The sequence below is a fragment of the Prinia subflava genome, chromosome 18 (genome assembly GCF_021018805.1).
Source record: "Prinia subflava isolate CZ2003 ecotype Zambia chromosome 18, Cam_Psub_1.2, whole genome shotgun sequence".
NCBI classification, from domain to species: Eukaryota; Metazoa; Chordata; class Aves; order Passeriformes; family Cisticolidae; genus Prinia; species Prinia subflava.
In genome coordinates this window covers 311,807-330,014 of record NC_086264.1, presented here as the reverse complement: position 1 = coordinate 330,014, position 18,208 = coordinate 311,807, and the positions used below count along the sequence as shown (strand labels likewise).

The 18,208-nt window shown below is 39.8% G+C and overlaps 1 protein-coding gene across 1 annotated transcript in view; it reads right to left on the bottom strand.

Annotated features, from left to right (window-relative positions):
- Positions 1-18,208, bottom strand: part of PRSS12 (serine protease 12) — a 33,319-nt gene that overhangs the window by 10,629 nt on the left and 4,482 nt on the right. Inside the window, exons 2-8 of the mRNA XM_063415394.1 lie at positions 14,296-14,434; positions 12,214-12,392; positions 10,490-10,640; positions 7,630-7,808; positions 7,338-7,479; positions 6,211-6,416; positions 3,186-3,327 (exon numbers count right to left, since the gene is read on the bottom strand). Of these exons, the coding sequence (XP_063271464.1) occupies positions 3,186-3,327; positions 6,211-6,416; positions 7,338-7,479; positions 7,630-7,808; positions 10,490-10,640; positions 12,214-12,392; positions 14,296-14,434 (1,138 nt within the window). The remainder of the gene's footprint in view (positions 1-3,185; positions 3,328-6,210; positions 6,417-7,337; positions 7,480-7,629; positions 7,809-10,489; positions 10,641-12,213; positions 12,393-14,295; positions 14,435-18,208) is intronic.

Here is an 18,208-nt window from a genome sequence, read left to right as displayed (position 1 = left end):
AAGTCAGTGTCTGTGAAAGCTAAAAATAATTTGTTCAGGTCTGATTCCCTCTGAAAGATGGGCCAGTTATATCCAATATCCTTGTGGTGCTGTAGGAGCTACGATGTACAGACCTATCAGTTGTTAGCAGTTATTAAAGTATTTTGTTGTCATGTCATTTTTTACAGGGCTCCTCATATCTGAGCTCTAAATGTGTTGTGTGACTGGAAAGCCGTTCAGTGTCTGCACCCCCCTGTTCTTGGGAGGAACCTAGTACTTGGTGCTTTATAGCATTTAAACATCTCATTTGGCAACTCCTGTGATAGATTATTACTGTTAATTAGTTAAGGTAATCTTAACTTGTAAATGGATGTTTTGTTGTATATGGTACAAGAGTCAGAAAGAATTACGAGTGAGAGACCACCCAACTGGCTATACAGAGCAGTGGGGCAGGAAGCTCAGACACCTCAAAGTGTGCCTAAACTGCAAGTTTACCTATTGGTTAAGAGCAATTTACTGACATTTTACTGGGATAAGGATATATGGAAGTCCAGGTCACTAAAACACAGGTTTCCATTTTAAAGAATATTTTATAATTGTATATTGTAAAGTTCTGCTTCTGTGCATCCAGAACTGTAACTGCAGATGTGATGAAATGCTGGAGCAGAGAAAAGAGAATCTGACTCTCAAGAAAGATTCTCAAGGCAAGAAAGTATTTCTCTCCCTTTACAGCTCTTTCTGTTCCTCTTTAATACCTGCAGTGTTGGGGAAGGTATGTGAGGATGGCATGAAGAGTTTACATCCCTTCCTGAGCTGGGTTTGGTCTGTTGGGGAGGAATCCTGCTTTGTCAAACTATTTTCAAACCATTTTGTCACAGTAGAAGTGTGGCTGGCTCAAACCGAAGGAACAAGGAACTCAATTGGCACATCCATATAACTGGAACATGAAAGTAGCGCAGGAGCCTCCTGCCTTTTGAAACTTGCATGTGGATAGCTGTGCCTGTGTGGATTGTTTTTACTATGTACTGCCGCATAGGTGGGCAAGATTTCCAAGTAGGAAGCACTGGTTAGAATGCAGAAATTGTAGAAAGCCAGGTGAGAGATGATACCACAAGGTCAACTGTCCTTACTCATTTTCAGTTTCCATGGTTAGGAGGTATTTGCCAGATAATCCATAGCCTTAACTGCCTTTGGAACCCCTATAGGACAATCTCTGCCTAATGAGTTTGTTATGATTTGACTTGTCAATCCCAAGTGTGACTCTTGCTCCAAATGTTTTTCTTTTGTGAGGGATACTCTGATTACAGATAACCACAAAAAAAATAAGTCCAACTCTCTGATACCTGTGGGCAGCTCGTGTTCTTGTTTGCTGTCACAAGAGAGTTACACAGTACAGGCACTCGTTGTAAATTCTTACCTGGTTTTGGTATCTCTGTCAAATAACAAAGTTCCTGTTTTAGGGCATGGTTCCAGAGTTCCTCAGGATATTGAAAACTACTTTGTTGTGAATCACCACAGTACTCTTATCCTTCCCCAGAGAAGTATTTACTGCAGTTTAGTACAGAATTGTCTCTCAAGAATCTTATCAGTTACTTAATAAGGACACTGCCTCCTTCTTCCTATCTTTGTATGAAAGCAATCTATCTCTTACTGTGCGTCAGTAGTCTCTCCCTTTGCTGATAAAGGGAATGAAAGCTGTTCAGACCCAGCCAACCAAGCCCACTGCAGAACATCTGTCAGGAAACAAATGTAAAAAAAACATGGTGCTCTTGAGCAACCAGTGCAGCTCAATAGAGAAAATTATTTCATATGATTGGGAGATCTCTGAAGGTACAAATGTTACATCCGTGTGTTTGTTACATGCTGGAATGTGCTCTTAAAACTGGCTTTAGTGCACCCCTAACAAACACGTGTCCCTTAATTGCTGCTTTCCAAGCCAGCTATTTATGCACTGATGACCCTCAGAGAAACAACCTTTTTGCCTGCTCAGATCTGTCCCTGGAGAGAAAGGTCTTTTCCTCTCAGTTCTCTCACACCAAGGGCCATGCACAATAACAATGCTGAGCTTTTCAGGTGCAGTATATCATTATTCATTATATTGTTAATTAGGAAATCCAGTGGATTAGGACAGATGGACATCTATCTTAGAATTTACAAGTTCGGTAACTTGTAAGAGTGATATCTTGACTTTTATGTCAAGCCGTAATGTAGTACTACTTTTAAACAGGCTTTTTACTAAATGATTACCAGGCAGTTTTTAAAAGGCATATATTGTGTGTTCAGACATAATGTGATGATATTTGGTAGGTCAAACTTCACATTGTTAGATACAACAAACAGTTAATACGATTCGTACCTCTTCAGCTCAAATTTCTTTATAGATACACTTGGAGAAGACATTTCACTTATTTCCTGTTGTATTTCACTGGTGCTCTGGATATTTTTCGAGTCTTGTTAGTATTGCTATTTATATATCTGCCCTGTGGTTGTTACATTTTTGCTGCTCTTGGGTATCCAGAAGAATGCTGATGAGTGATGTAAGCCTGGTTCAGTGATTTCTTTCAAAGTGACACATATATTGTGGTGGTTTTAATTAGAGGGTGGGTTTGTTCTGTCAGGTCTATTCCTGTATTAAATGAAGCTTATTCAAATTACTGTCATGCAGATTGGAGCCATAATCCCTTGTGTAAAAGTTTCATCAGATCTTTGAGCTACATCAAATCTAACCAGATCAGTAAATGAAGGAAAAAATTCAATTAAATTAGGAATTCAGTAGCTGGTGTGCCTGCATCTGATTCTGCAGTCATCGTACCCACACCTCGTGACAGTGGACACAGACCTGTTTTTGAAACTAACATGACAACTAAAATTTTGTATTTAATTAATAAATCATTTAGAATGTGTAACTTCTGATGAAAAATATTTGATAACTTGCATTAACTTGCATTTCTGTTGCCAGTCAGACTGGAATACTAACATTCCCATTCCCAGTTATGCTACTTAATGAATATTCCTTTTGAAGACACAGCCTTACTACTTTTCATACAAGTAGCAGGAATACATTTTTCTAAAAGAATGCCAAACTGACAAGTTTTAAAGGACACACATTATCTTGTTAGGCATGTTTGTGATATTTGGTTGCAGAAACGTAAAATTTTTAGATACAGAAAACATAACTTGGGAAACAGCTTAATGAGTTTTCTTACTTGTAGCCAAGCTGTCGGCAGACTACAGCTGCGTCCTTATCAGACCATCCATCATCACAAATTGTGCCCCAGTGGCCATTGATAAAAATCTCCACACGTCCTTCCTTCTTATTCTCACCATCCATCAGCCTGATGGGAGGACCTGGGAATAAATTACTGCTGTCAGCTCACAGCAACAGAAGCAAGAACTGGTACTTCTGGTTATTTTCATTATATTCACTACAACCAATATTTAAGTTCAACGAGCCAAATATCAGTGGTTAAAAGTCATTTTCTTCCTGGCTGGCAAAAGGAAGCAGTGTGTACAAATTACAAGACAAATACTAAATACTACTGTACTTTATTCTTCAGAGCTCACCTGAATCCTTCACTGCATGCAGATATGTGACATGGTTCAGAAATTGACCTCAATTCTATACAAAAAGGTAGAAAACACCTGACATACCTTTGATAGGAGCTGGACAGGTTTTCCTTACAGAAACTTTATGGGTGAATGTAACTATATCTCAGTCCATAAATCCATTCTTGAACCGGCTGCTGCTGCTCCTCCTGACCACTCTCTCAGCAAAAATAGTGCAACAGTGTGTTGAACTTCAGCGATTCCTCATCACTTCACAATTGTTCTGCAGCATGTTATTCTAGATTATTTTTCTAGCAATGTAAATTGATTGCTTACTCAGATACATTCATAATAGGAAATTTCACTTATGTGGATGACTCAGACTTAGTTGATCATGGTTTCTGCAGGGCCTGGCCTGTAGTTAAGTTTTGACTCATAAGGCAAAGTACATATTTAATTCTTACTTACTCTAAAATTCCTTTATATCCTGCCAGCAATGCAGGATACCCTTGAAACAGTTAAGAATTCCTTTGTGGCCTCTTCATAATGTTCAAGTGAGAATCACCTTCTAAATCTTTTTGTATGCCATACTTTATAATCTTTAATATACTCAAGAGAGCTGCTTTTTAGAATAATTCAAAAGACTCTTCCTCATTCTTCTAGCCTGTTCCTAATCTTTTCTAAATATGTGAGGATGAAGAATCACTTAATTGCGCTCTTAAAGCAGTATTTTGAGATATCTGTATTTTATATTTAATTCAGATTAGTTTAGGGTGTGAATCTGGTCAGTGCTAGTTAAATCTGGCCTAAGTCATTAAATGAATAGCGAAATATTTGAAGATAAAATCCAAGTGTTTGCTTCCGATGTAATTTAAAGCATATTGTTTGTGTTGGAATTGATGCTTTCTGGACGGTTACATGAATTAATTCCGTTTACCTGTGCTGTCATGATCTTAGTGAACAGATGTCATTATTGTAGTGTATCCTATCTCCATGTTAGTCTTCCTTAATGTCTGTGTTTTCTTAAGTCCTATCATCTACTAATTCCTTATTTTTCCCACTGAATTTATCCTTACAGGAAAAAAGTGCTTTTTTCAAATGCTGGGACATAAATGGTAACAACCACTTTGTCCACTTTCCAATCAGAAATCTTCTAAGAAATGTCAGATAAACTGTCTTATTTTCTTGTTGAAGTGATGTGTTCTGGAAGAATATAACTTACTAATTAGTGAGAATTATATTAACTAGATAGAGGCATGGAATACTAATGATAATTTTTGTTGTCTCGTCTTCTTGTGGTTTAGCAAACATATATATATATATATGAGCACAAAATTAATATAGCATTCTGGTAGTGAGACTGTGAGAATGTTACCATATGGATGTATTTAACTGAACCAAACTCCTTCAGCAGAGATATTTTTAGGGATTTGAGCAAAGCGACACAGATGGTTTGCATCTGTAAAGACAGCAGTCATGGTTTGAATTCCTGTTACTTTTGGTTTGAGAAAATTCTTTCTAACAAATAGGATTTGATATATGTAGTGCAACATAAAACATTCATTGGATGGTGAGAGGGCTATATAGAATAAGCCCATAAAGAGGGAGAGACTCAAAAAGTACATGTGGAAGTGCTGAATGTTGTTATAACAAGTAGCAACGTTGTGCAGTAAATCTATGTTGTAGTTTGTGGGATAAACCTTTAGTCTGTGATTTCCAGGAAACAGGCATATAATACCAATTTCAAATTAAATTGAAATATTCTCGGGTAAGCTAAATGGCATTGGCAGCAATTTTCTAAAAGGCTACATACAGACAAGCTACACGCTTTGTGTAGCAAATTAAAAAAATGGAACTTTTTCAGAATTGCTGTGCAACCCATTGTTCCCCTGTAGTTTCTACTGTGCATATCTCATAGCCAGATTATTGTTTAATTATCTACATGTGGGTTTAAGAATCTTTGGAATTTATTTGTTTATATTTGGGCCTACAATTTCACTGTGTAATTGATATTTTTCTTATCAGTCTTTTTATTCTCTTTATTTTCATACAAGTTTGTAGGCTTTTGATGCTGGAACTGACTCTTTTATGTGGGTGTGTAGTATCATTCTGTCCTGGTCAGCAAGTGGGGCCCGTTCACCCAGACACATACAAATGATCAGCAGTAGTTACACAGAAATAGTTTCATGCTTCTCACTCTTCCTGCTTGCCATCTCTGAACTTCCCATCTTCTCCATTTCCCTTGGTTTGCATTGTCTGAATTCAGAGCCGTAGCAGGGTGTACTATTGATTTGTATTCCTCATACTTGGGTATGTCTCCAGCATTTGATGCCAAGCAGTACTTGGAGGCTGAGATGCGCCAAGTAAAATTATGTACATCATCAGGAAGTGCTGAATAGGTCCAAAATCTGGTGGAGACTGAGAGATAGGCATCTCTGGAATGTGACTTTGTTACCTTGCAAATCTGGGTTGAGCTTTAATGTTCTGAATGCTTACATTCTAAACAAAACTTGATTACTTCCTGTGATCTTCAGGAGAAAAACAAAGTATTTTCCCTTCCTGTTCTTTCCTTGCACCCATCCCACAAATACTAGGATTTTGACAATCTTTAAGTATCCTGTACTTTGATTGGATGTGTATCGACAGCAATACTCATACTGTGACTTCAGCACAGAGCTTCCTTACCAAGTGAGCGCCTGTGGCTGTCGTTTTCTGGGTAGCAGATGAGTCTGACATCCTCCTGGTGGTTGCAGTCGTGCTTCCCCCAGTCCCTGCGGGAGCACTGCAGGAGGTTTGTCTCCTTCCCGGAGCAGATCACATCATCCAGCCAGATGGGCCCAGGCCTTCCTTCGGAGTAGCTCTCTTTTTCCATACCTGCGCTTTTCCCGGACCTGCACAACACAGAGCTACGTGTTGGTCACAGTGGTCACAGGACACGATGCTTAAGCACGAGAAAGGACAGTGACATTCCTGAGCAAGTAAAGATTTCTCAAGTATTCCCTGTTAGCAGGTTCAGTTAGCATTAAATTCATTGACAGCACCATATGCTGCCTCTTCACTAATGTATTTTTTTAAGGAATTACTGTTACATTAGTACAAACTTAAGAATGTAATACCTTTGATTAAGGCTGCTCTTCAACAAAGCATATGGCTGGCTTAATGACTCTGAGGCTTTTGAAGCATGTTCTTAGTATTCTATATACATTTAAATGTCACAGTCTGAGACAAAATCCTTTTTTAAATGTTAGATGTTACAGTTTGAAGGCAAGACAACTGTCATCTACTGAGAGTGTATCTGTGTAGCCACAGGTCAGTAGGAAAGGTAGGGAAGAGTGAATGCGTGATACAAATGGGATTTATTCTAAAACGCTTTTCAATACATAACTGTTCCAGGGCCAGGCTGTGGGATTTTCTGAGGTAGTGCAGAAGGACTTACACCTTGAAAATGTCTTTCATTAATAATGACTGTACAAGTAAAGATTTAGAAGAATCAAACTTTTATAGACAAAATAGAAATTAAAATCAATTCTTCTCTATACCACCTGCATGGATCTCAGCAGAAAAGGAGAATTGGAAGGAACTCAGTGAGTGAAGGCTGCTAAATGAAATTTGTTGAAGGTTTTTCTACCTGAACTAAGGCCTATGTACCTCTGTGAGACTGAGGGAAGCAGTCTTTAATGGATTTTAACAATTGGTAGTTTCTTTGAAGCACTCGGCTAATATTAAGAAGCAGACTCTTAAAATGGGGTCCATGTGGGATTCATGTTTGTCATCGCGGTCAAGTCACAGATACCCAATGTCAGTGCTCTTACTTGAATCCCAGCTGCCAGCAAACCACCTGCGTGTTGAGCTCGCTCCAGCCGTCGTCGCAGACCGTGCCCCACTGCCCGCTGTGATAGACCTCCAGGCGGCCCTCGTGGCTGCCCCTGCCGCCCGCGAGCCGCAGCGCGCCGTCTGTGCGGGAACAGGGAGAGCACACACAGGTCAGCGTTCCTGCGGAGCTGTTCCAGAGCACAGCCAGCAACACGGCCTGCACTGCAGCCGCCCGCAGAGCTCTCCTTCCAGGGCTGAGAACCTGCCTGTGGTGACTGACGACTCAAGTACCTGTGAGAGGGGTGCAGGAAACGCCAGCATCTTCTCTGTGGCCACAGTTGTGTTCTCGCCAGGAGCTTTTCGGGCACTGCTCGATCGAGAGTTCATTTCCCGTGCACCGCACTTCATCCAGCAGCACGGGGCCAGAGCCTTCTCCAAAGTAAGCCTGGCTCCACGCCTTGGCAACACCCCTGTGGAAATGCAAGGAGGAAACAAGCTGGAGATTATCCTTTCCTGTGCCTTTGACTTTTAACTTTCCTAGGAGAGATTACAGATGTACAGCTTGGGTGTGAGGATTCTAAATTTAATACTCATTTAATACCTAAATATAGTAAAAATAATTCAGTATATATTTCTAAAGTACCTTTCACCTGTTGTCCTCAAAGCACTTTAATCAAATACCTAGATGAGATAAATAAATGTGATTGTTCCCCATTTAGTCACATGAAGACCACAGCAAAGAGATCTTAAGTGACTTGGTCAAGTATCACCCGTCAGCAATAGAAATAAGACCAGGAGGCAGACCAATGACTAGCCTTGTATGGGATATGTTCTCTGTCAGCAGAAAGGATTTTGAGCACAAAACACTATGTTGATTGAAAACACTCCATCATTTTAGAATTACAGAAATTATGCAGTGTTTAACCCTTTATCATCTATCACGATTTTCCCAATTCTATTTAAAATACCATTTCATATATGAATGTTTGCCGTGGTTTGGTTTCTTTCCACTCAGTGTTTTCTCTGTTCCTATATTCACTCTAGTTTGAAATGGCAAGATTGAAATGTCTAGATTTTGGACTGTAATGATTTACCTATCCAAAGCATTAGTTTAAATTAACTAAAAAAGCATCTTCTTTTTCCAGTGTATCTGATAAAAATGCTGGTAGAAATGTATAGAAAATATTAAGGAAAAAAATCCTTATTCACTAAGCAGCTGGGTGAAATCAAAGAGATAATGATGGACTGTTCTGAATGCTTTTACAATTTATACCGTATTTCAGTAAGAGTCTCTGGAGTGAGGCAGAGACAACACATCCCATCAGTATAACCTGGGGGATTTGTGTCAAGTAAAAATTATTTAGGAAATCAAAGAATAAAAGAAGTTATAATTATTTTTCACCAATTAATGGTAGATTCATATTCTGGAGTTTTATAGGAGTGCTACAGAAAAGTTGAAGGGGTGTGGGAAGTACTGAGAAGCTTTACTTTTACAGTTTCTGGCATGTTTCCAGATGGTTTAACAATATGCAAATTTAGATTATTTTTAGTACTTCAGAACTGGCCTACTGCCACTTGGTAAGATTTCACTTCTTATTAATTAGCATGTTTGTTGTAACATCTTGCTTACTTGAGAAATTCTGTAAATCTCTAGACATATTTCAAAAAGACATAGCAGGTTTAGCACCATCTTAATACAATTTATTTACTCAGAAAAATGAATCCAATTAGAAGCATCACAGAACTACAGTTTGTGATTATTAAATAGAAGTAATAAAAGTTTTAGTGTCATCAGTGAGGAGGCAGCCTAAGAGCATTACACTTGTCATTAGTATACAGAAATGCAAAGCAGAGCTTAGTAACTCCCCAAACCTATTAACAGCTGCCCAATTCAAAAGCAGGAGAAGCCTGCAAGAAGATAGACTTTCCACTAGGTATTCCCAATTGAAAATATGCAGGAATATAGAAATACAACATAAAATAAGAGGGGGGGAAAAAAGTCTGATGTCTTTTTTGAGAGAGGCGTGTTGGTGCCTGTTGGCTCAGCCAGAGTTCTACAATATTTTTAACTAGTCAACAGTTCTCATCCTTCTGAGCTAATCTGGCTGGTACAGGCAGCCCAAGGCCTCAGCTACAAAACAAGTACACTCTGGGGACCACCCAATAATGCCACAGAACTTTCTGCCTTCAGTACCACTTCTTTCAATTCATCATAGCCCCAGCAGGTTTGAACAGGCGAGTTGTGTTCCAGCCTCCTCTGCATTTATCAGCCTAGTTCTCATCCCCTCTGTCTCAGACATAATCCCCTTCTCCTGCATGGGACACCACCCAGCATGCCCGGGAACATCTTCTCTGCTTCTTGCTCCTAGTTCTTTCCCTCTTCTACCCCACTGGCCTTCTGTCCCGGTTGCCCTCATCTCCTTCCTCTCTGGTCCAGCAGTTTTCCTCTTAGTCTCCCACCTCTGCATTTTTCTGCAAATACCAATACTTATCTTCTGTGGGGTACCAAAATCCCCCCGGCTGTTAAGAAAGTGAAGCAAGAAAATCCTGTTCTGCTGCTGTAGCTATATTTTGGACCATGCTTAGTTCAGACAGAATCACTGAGAAGCTTAACTGTCAAACCTTCAAAGAGATCTCTGGCTCAGTATATGCAAACTGACAATCTTCAGAGACTCATGATTTAAACAAATCTAGAGAGATTCTCACAGGCATCCCAAAAAACATATCCTTCCTGACAAAGCAGAGTTCTTATGCCAAAGCCAGGAGGCTGTCAGACTCGGCCATAAAATGGATCGTACGGATTTGAACAGTCAAAAAATTTCCTTTCTTCACCTGCAGGTTTTGATTGAAACTTTACAGGAACTGTAGTGAGTTTTCACTACAAAGTCAACATTCATTCTGAGAAGTTCTTTATCTGTCTGGCCAAAGAGATGAAATTGGCCCTACCATATGACACTGAAAACTGGTTCCAGGGAATTGAAAGTAATGTTATTGTACCTGAATCTTCTAGAAATAAACTTAGTTACTGCTCCAAAGCATCAGTATGATTTTAAAGAAGCATTTTTTTGACAATTATGCCTCTAGCTTCAGCTGTGGGTCTGAGAACTCCCCTGCTTTGCTGCTGGAATAACAAACACGTAGAAAAACAGACCCAAGGCCAAGCTGCCGACAGACAACTTCAGCATCTGCGTCATCCCACTGGTCATCACAGACCGTGCCCCACTGGCCACCGTGGTAGACTTCCACTCTTCCTTCGTGGGCACTGCTCCCACCAGCCAGCCGGATCGGAGTGAAGACAGGGCCTGCGAACAAACACAGGGTACAGAAACATCATTCACATCCTAAAATATCATTCTGATAGGAAACAAAGAGGAAGGTGGCTTCATGGTTCCTCTGACATCACTCAAGAAACACATTTTCTTTTTTCTACTTAGATGCAGAACCTGAAAGTAACCTGAGTTCCCTTATGCTCCACTCCACTAGCTGAAAAATCTTACACATACAAGTAACCATATTGATCTTGGATTACCTAAGTGTCAGAGCTTTCACAGACACTTAGTGCTGCAAGGCCAAATACTGCATCAGTCAGTGGAGCTACCTTTCTACAAGTAAGAGCAACATCAGGTAAAACCTGAAGTAAGAGGCAAAAATTATGTCATGGACACAGAAATAGAAATTCCTCCTTGGGTTTTCTCATTCCATTAGAAAATCCAGTCAGAGCAGTGAAATCTCTTTATGGAGTCTCACTTGAATTTTGCAAGTATTGTTCTCTTCTTGCTTCCAGTCTTTTCAAATCAGTAGCTCTCTTCTGGCGTACCAAGAAACTGTCTTGAAAGCATCACTGCTGAGTAAATCTATAATAGCGGAAACAGTTTAAAACCCCATAAATTGCTGTAATGTGAACAAGGTTATTTTAAAGTTTCACCACATCTAACATACAAATGATTTAAATTTGAGTATTTTTTGTGTAACTTTCCAACCAGTTAATGCTGCTATTTAATCTAACTCTTGGTTATAAAAAACCCCAAAACAACAATAGTGAGGACATTTTTCCAATTGCATATTAGTGTGTCACTTGATAGGAAATATGGGGGGATGTGTGTGTGTAGGTATTTTAAAAGGCTGGTTTCAATAGAAACTGCAAAATGCGAGAACGTTTATAGTTTTCAGTTTCTTTAGGCAAAACTCTCTTGCTTTCATTCTTTGTCTCCTAGCTTGAAAAGATTCTCCCTTTCCTCTACTCAATAGTTTTCTAAGACCAAAATGTTCTTTCAAGAGCCATTTATCGAAATACTGCTCATTATTAATAATGCTTTAGGACACAAATGCACCCACCTTGTTTGGATATAAACATAAGTAGGAGAAGAAAGGCAGCACAGAAGTGGCTGCAGCCACACGTTTTGGTTTCAGCTGAAGAGATTGGCACTGCCCAGCACCGCCGGCCCAGCCCTTCTGGAGGCAGCACTACCTTCAATCTGATGCATGCCTGCTCATTTAGTTAGCAGGTTGATTAAAAGAATATCAAAGATCTTAAAAACATTAACGATACTTGCTCTCCTAATGATATAATTCTGACACTAAAAAAAAAGTGGGGAAACAATTCTCATTTTACAGCCAGCTGTGCTCTTTCTTACTTCCTGCTGCTTTGCTCTTTCTTACAACCTACATCCAAAACAATTTGTTGTTGATTATGGAAAAGTAAAGAGTTGTTAAGCTAGGTATTTGAGGTACTTGAAGCAGTTAATGATGCAGTGATTCAATCTGTATAATCTGTTCCAAGGAATCTTAACATTTTTTCTGACATAATAATGAGTAATTATTAAAACTTCTACTTAAATAAAATAAGGACTTGAGAAAACTATATATTTTTTTTACCCAGGGAGGAGCTACATGTGACAGCAGCTGCCATTTTTTGAGGACATGTCCCATCTTGCCAGGTGTCTTTTTCACATAACAGTATATTTTCTTCATCGCCACGACAACGCACTTCACTCCAGAAAACAGGAATAAGGCCTAATCCAGAAAAGGGTATTTGTTTTGCTGTACCTTTTTCCCTGTAAAAATAATCAGGATAGGGCATCAGAGTGGGAGGAAGTGGGAACATTTTCTCATATACAAATCTTGGAGTAGAAAAGAAAGGCTTTCTTCAGTAGTGTAAATTCATCACATTTTTATACAGTTCGGCATTGTCTTCCGCACAAAGAAAAGTAACAGATGTGACCCAGTTCTCACCATTTTGTTGTGGGATGTTTTAGTACAATGACTAAAGCATCCCATTGCTGCAGAGCCAGCCACGTTCGTGCTCTCCCAGCCCTTAACTACAAAAATCAATGCAGAGTCCACAGTTCATAGGTGAATCGACGGTGCCAGCCCACTGCAGTTACAATTCCAGGAGGGGCCATACCACCAGGCCTTCCTCCCTTATTCTGCCCACTGCTCCATGAAGACGTACCATGCTCTGCCCATAAATGCCGTGTATTGTGGCTGCGATGATGGGGCAGTGCAACCACCTCACACTCCATTAGATCAGGCCCCCATCAATTTTTTCTATTCAGCCATTCCCATCCATCCAGAACATATTATAAACAGCTCTCTTTCCTTCTCATGCTGCATCTACAGCAACACCTATAGAGGCACCTTCTCTTCCTTGGGAAGCACAACACATTTAAAACAAAGCCCAAATACAGTGATATCAAAGGAGCAGAGAGATGGAACACCTGAAAAGCACCAGTAAGACCTCGTGAGTTCACCTGGTGGTACGGAGATCCAAATTTCTGCCAACATTCAAGATAGCTCAAACTTTCAGCTACTGTTTGCTTGGGGCTTTTTTGGCCTGGGTTCAGCTTCGAGCCATTTCTGTTGAAAGGACGAAACCATTCACCCGTATCGCTGAACTACTTTTGCTAACGGCTGCCTCATTCAGCTGAAATGTTCAGGGTATGGAAAGCAGATAGGACTTGGGTGAAAATGAGGGAAGGAGCCACTGCACGTAGACAGCTGAAGTCATAAGCAAAATCACAGCCTCCAGATGGCTGAACTTTTATCTCATCTAATCCTCATATTTTTATAAGTTGGCATGGTGTGTCCAGATTAGTACTGAACATTATAAACCAGCTTAGATTTAGTTCTGGCTAGCAGTCTTAAAAAGTGGAATAATCATTAGGAATGTCACAGTGCAAGTCTGCTATAAAAGCCTCTTACTGCTTGTAGCAAGCAAAACCACTGCTTTGGTATGTGAGTGAAAGAAATGTTAGAAAGGCAATAAAGGCAGCCAAATTATGCTAAAGTGTGCTGTTGATGAACTCCATTCTGGCAGCAGTGAGAAGTGCAGGGCAGCAAGGACAGTGCAGGGACTTCCAGCTTGTCCAGTATGGCTACAGCTCTAAAATGTTGCCATTTGCCAAAGACGTAGGATGAGTTCCAGGTGTCATTTGCCATACTACAATGGGTGATTGCTAGGTTAACCCTTGCCCCTGAGAATTAGGAATTTCCCTGTCATTAGGAGCCTGTGTAGAGTCTAATCCTGGCTACATTTACTTTGTTATAGATTCAATTACCTCCTGCAGCTCTTAATTGACACTTAGATATGTGAGACCAGGATCGGACCACGTAGTTCTGTCCTTGGGGACATCTCCCAGATGTCCAGAAGAGCAGTTTGTGTTTGCCCACAGCTTGCTAACCTGTTCACACATTTCACTTTGAAAGCAAAGCATTTGCCATGGTCTGCTCCTGTCCAGATCCTATCTTCAGCTTTCTGAGGAAATACTGATTTCCTCTTTGAAGTGTAATGTGGCTGAAGTAAGCAGAGTATTCTGGGAAGAAAACTCAGCATTCAAACACGTTCAAACAGAAAAAGCAATCATAAAACACAAAAAGCCCTCAGGAATTACAAGGTAGATTGTCCTTTATACAAAATACCATGAAAATGAGTTGATTTTTATTCAAACTGAAACTTACCCAAGTGCAAGCTGCCGACATACAACCGTCGCATCATTATTGTCCCAATGGCTCCCACAGATTGTTCCCCAGATTCCATTCCAATAAACCTCCACTGTACCTTCAAACTCATTCTTGCCTCCCCGGAGTCTCACTGACCCTAGTCACCAAAAATTAAAAACAAAACAATTACACCTCCAAGATACTCTATTGCTTGGTTAATGCATCCCACACAAAAGACCCTGAACCTCATTTCCCCTGAGTTCTTGTTTCATGGATATTGAGCTGTTTCCAAGAAACATTCTGACACACCTAACATCCTCATACAGTGATACACGAATTGAGAGAACCCTTTTTTGACATAAGGAAAGCATTTTGCTCTTCATACTGAAATTGCATCATATTTCTGATCCTTCTGATGCTACAACTTAAAGATCTACCAAAGTATTTATAGGCACATAATTACTGAAATGTGATTTCCTCTACCCAAATGAGCAAAACATATATATGTGTGTGTGTATATATATATATAAATAAAATATATATTTGTGTGTGTGTGTATATATATATATTTGTATAAAATATGCTCTACTTTTATCTTTCACAAAATTCCATTGACCTTAAGGGAATCAGAAAATCACCACATGGCCTGCATAGCTTTTGCTCTGACCCATGTTACATTATGCATGTCATAGATGACAGTAGTTTATTTTAGCTGAAGAATGCACTTGGTCATACTTCTCTCAAACAGAAAAACTCTGCATGTAGTTCTGTTAATTTGTGAGAGGCCTTTACCAAATTCTCAGACAAAGCAAGCTAAAAACCGTAAGGAATTGTCAAAAAGAAGTGGGGGGGAAGTGCTTCTTGAGCGCTACAGAGCACAGAAATCCAAGAAAATTAGCAGATTTTGCATTTTTGTATTACAGTAGTTTTACTTGAGATGCCAGATGCATCTACTGTTGAAGGTAGCCAAGTGCCACTGGCAGAGGTGGGAAAAAACTGGCCACAGGAATAACTGTGCAGAAACAGAAAAGAATCACGATGGAGCAGTAATTCAGCAAGAAACATTTCTGTTAAATAATCAAACATAGCCCAGCTGTATGAATTCATATTGCCTGAAATCCCAGTTAATCCATACGCCTCTGTTCTGTGATCTGCTTAGAAGCTACACCATCATCCAGTTTGCAGGGGTTTACCAATGGGATGAAGATAGTCAGCATTTGTGCCTGCATTTCTTTGTGTCCGTGTTCATCTTGGTAATAATAATAATAATAATAGTAATAATAATAATAGGTAAATCCACTTTTTCTTCTCAGCTTCTGTCCTGGGTTTAGTTCAGTGTATTTTATAAAACCACAAAGCCAAACAACTGCCAAATAACTCGAGGAATTAATTAACCTCATGTTTTGCTTGGCAAGTTCCTCTTTGCCTCCTATTTACTTTCTCAGCAGTAACTTACTGTGCAGTAAATTACAAACAACATTTATTCAATTCATGTTACAGAGTGAGCTGTCATTCCTGAGAGAAGATTATTACCGAGCCAAATATAACTATATTGTAGACATGTTGCACATCATTTATCTGTCTTTACGATTTTTCTCTTTGTGGTTTTCTGTATGTGTCATGGACAGACAGAGCCTGGAATTCTGTTTATTTCTGCTCTTCACCAGACCTCTGTATAGACTATTATTTTCACTTGAAACGTCAACTGCACTCATAGCAAAGTGATTCCTGACATACCAGAAAGCAAGTTTGAAGATGTCATCTCCAAAAATAAGTTTATTTTAGTGCATGATTGCTTACAGTACTGCATGACACCTACTGAAATCAATACAGTGCTTCCTGAGTACACATTACACAATGTTTCTATTCAAATATTTGAATAAGGGCATACTTGAAGAATAAAATTCTCTTCTAAGGTCTCCATGGCAGAATTTGGCTCACTCCCCTTTCTGTATTTACAGATTTCCCAGTGATAGTGGTGGAAGAACTTAGTCATGTACACACAGCAAAACACACGAGGATTGTTAAAGGTAATTTTGTAACCAATTTTAAATATTCTTGATTTTCACCTGATAAGTTAATCTAGAAAGAAATAAAAAGAAAGCCTATTTTTACGTGTAGGTAATGTTAAACCTGCAATTTTATAGAGGTAATAACCGAATATATGGTATATGCACTTTGAAGTATGTATCAACCTCTGTCATATGACCAACTCATAATTATGTAGCAACCAAATCAAAGGGCACTAATGAGAAAATTATTTCTGTTGTTTACTCAAAATGTTGCGGTATTCAGACACCTGGTAGTTATATTACCAGATCAAGAGAGACAGTAATTACAGTAGGGATATCTCATAAAACAGAACCTCAACATCACGACTTTGATTACAGTAGCTTAGTTTTCCTTTCCAGTATATAAAACTCATTCTTCGTGATGAAACACAGCTCTGTGTTTCCTGTGTAAATTGGTCTTAGGGAATTGCAGGATAACAGGATGATCTGCCATTGAGTGTGTTTATGCTGTATTACCAGCTATGTGCTGGTAATTTAACCAGTTTATGTGTTAATATTTTAATTGCAAGACAGTCAGTGTTTGCATTGTAAAATCAGCAATTTTGCCTGGTTAAGTGTACTGCTGTTGCAGTGTAACACCTCAAGCAGCCCAGCACGTGTCTCAGGGGCTTCCTCTGCGCTGCTCCTGGAGCACAAATCCCTCTGCAGAAGAGCGTCTGCATCCCCCTGAGAAAATGTGTCTGGCTTAAGTGCATGCACTGGAGGATCCAGGTTTCTGGAGTCAGAGGCACAGTAGCATCTCAAATTTTTAAGCTGTAGTTTCTCAGCTCTTTTAGTTGCTGCAGAAAACGAAACCTCTTGGGAGTAGAGCTAATGCAGCAGTGTCTACTCTTTTCTGCTCTCCACCAGTTTGATATGGTGTCAGACCTCTGCTTAAAGTGCTTATCAAACCTACCCTCGCCTCAACACAAAGCTCAACAACAGCAAACAGCAGCACCAGGATCCTGCCCATGGCTCTGCCCTCCTCAGCACTGGTCAGGGAGAGGGAGGATGAGGAGAGGTGACCTGACCCCACAATAGGTAGGACACAAAGCAGCCCCATGAGACAGCTCTAGGCACATACGGTGGTCCTAGGACAGACTTAATTCAGCCCTTTATTAAAAGATACAATCTGCTGTCTTGACAGAGATGCCTTCATTTATAAACACTCAGAAAGTACATATGCATTTACTGTAACTGTATTCTAGCTGAGGTTACTGACGGTCAGTTCCTGTTGTTTACACACAGTCTGGTAATTTTAGTTGTCCTGGTATCTGCCCAAGTCAGAGTCTTTCCTATCTGCTATCACTGTTGAAAGGAGATTAAGTTATACTTGCAAATGCAAGGAAGTAAGGGTATCCAGTGGGCACTGCTGAGACTTGCTCCAGAACACCTGCCATATAGGCTGAAGATGAGACACTCAGGAAAACAGGGAGAGGAAAACCACCCAGCCAACTTTTAATTAACTCCAAGAAGCAGAAGAGCTTCAAAGGAATTGCACTGTTGTGCTTGGCCTCTTTTCGTATATGTTCTCATGTGTGGAGATGCTGGGTAACTTCAAACCCAATTCTAGTTTTTACATTTCACTGGGAACGAGCATTGTCACTGTGTGGCTGAATTGCAAATAGAACGGGAACCCCTTCCACTTCTGCTGTATTTGTTAGTGCTGCAGCAGTGGCGTTTATGGTGTTGGCTAAAGGTGTGCCATAGTTCTCGGTAAACACCTGTCCAAAGGTTTGCAATTTGGCCGTAAATGTAGGCTGGGAAAATAGGAATCAGAAGTAGAGATTGCCTGTGCCTTTCACCCTGGTGCAGGGCGCTCTGAAATGGCAGATTTAAAGCAAAGCAAAAGACGTCTTTTCAATTTCGGAAATCTGTAA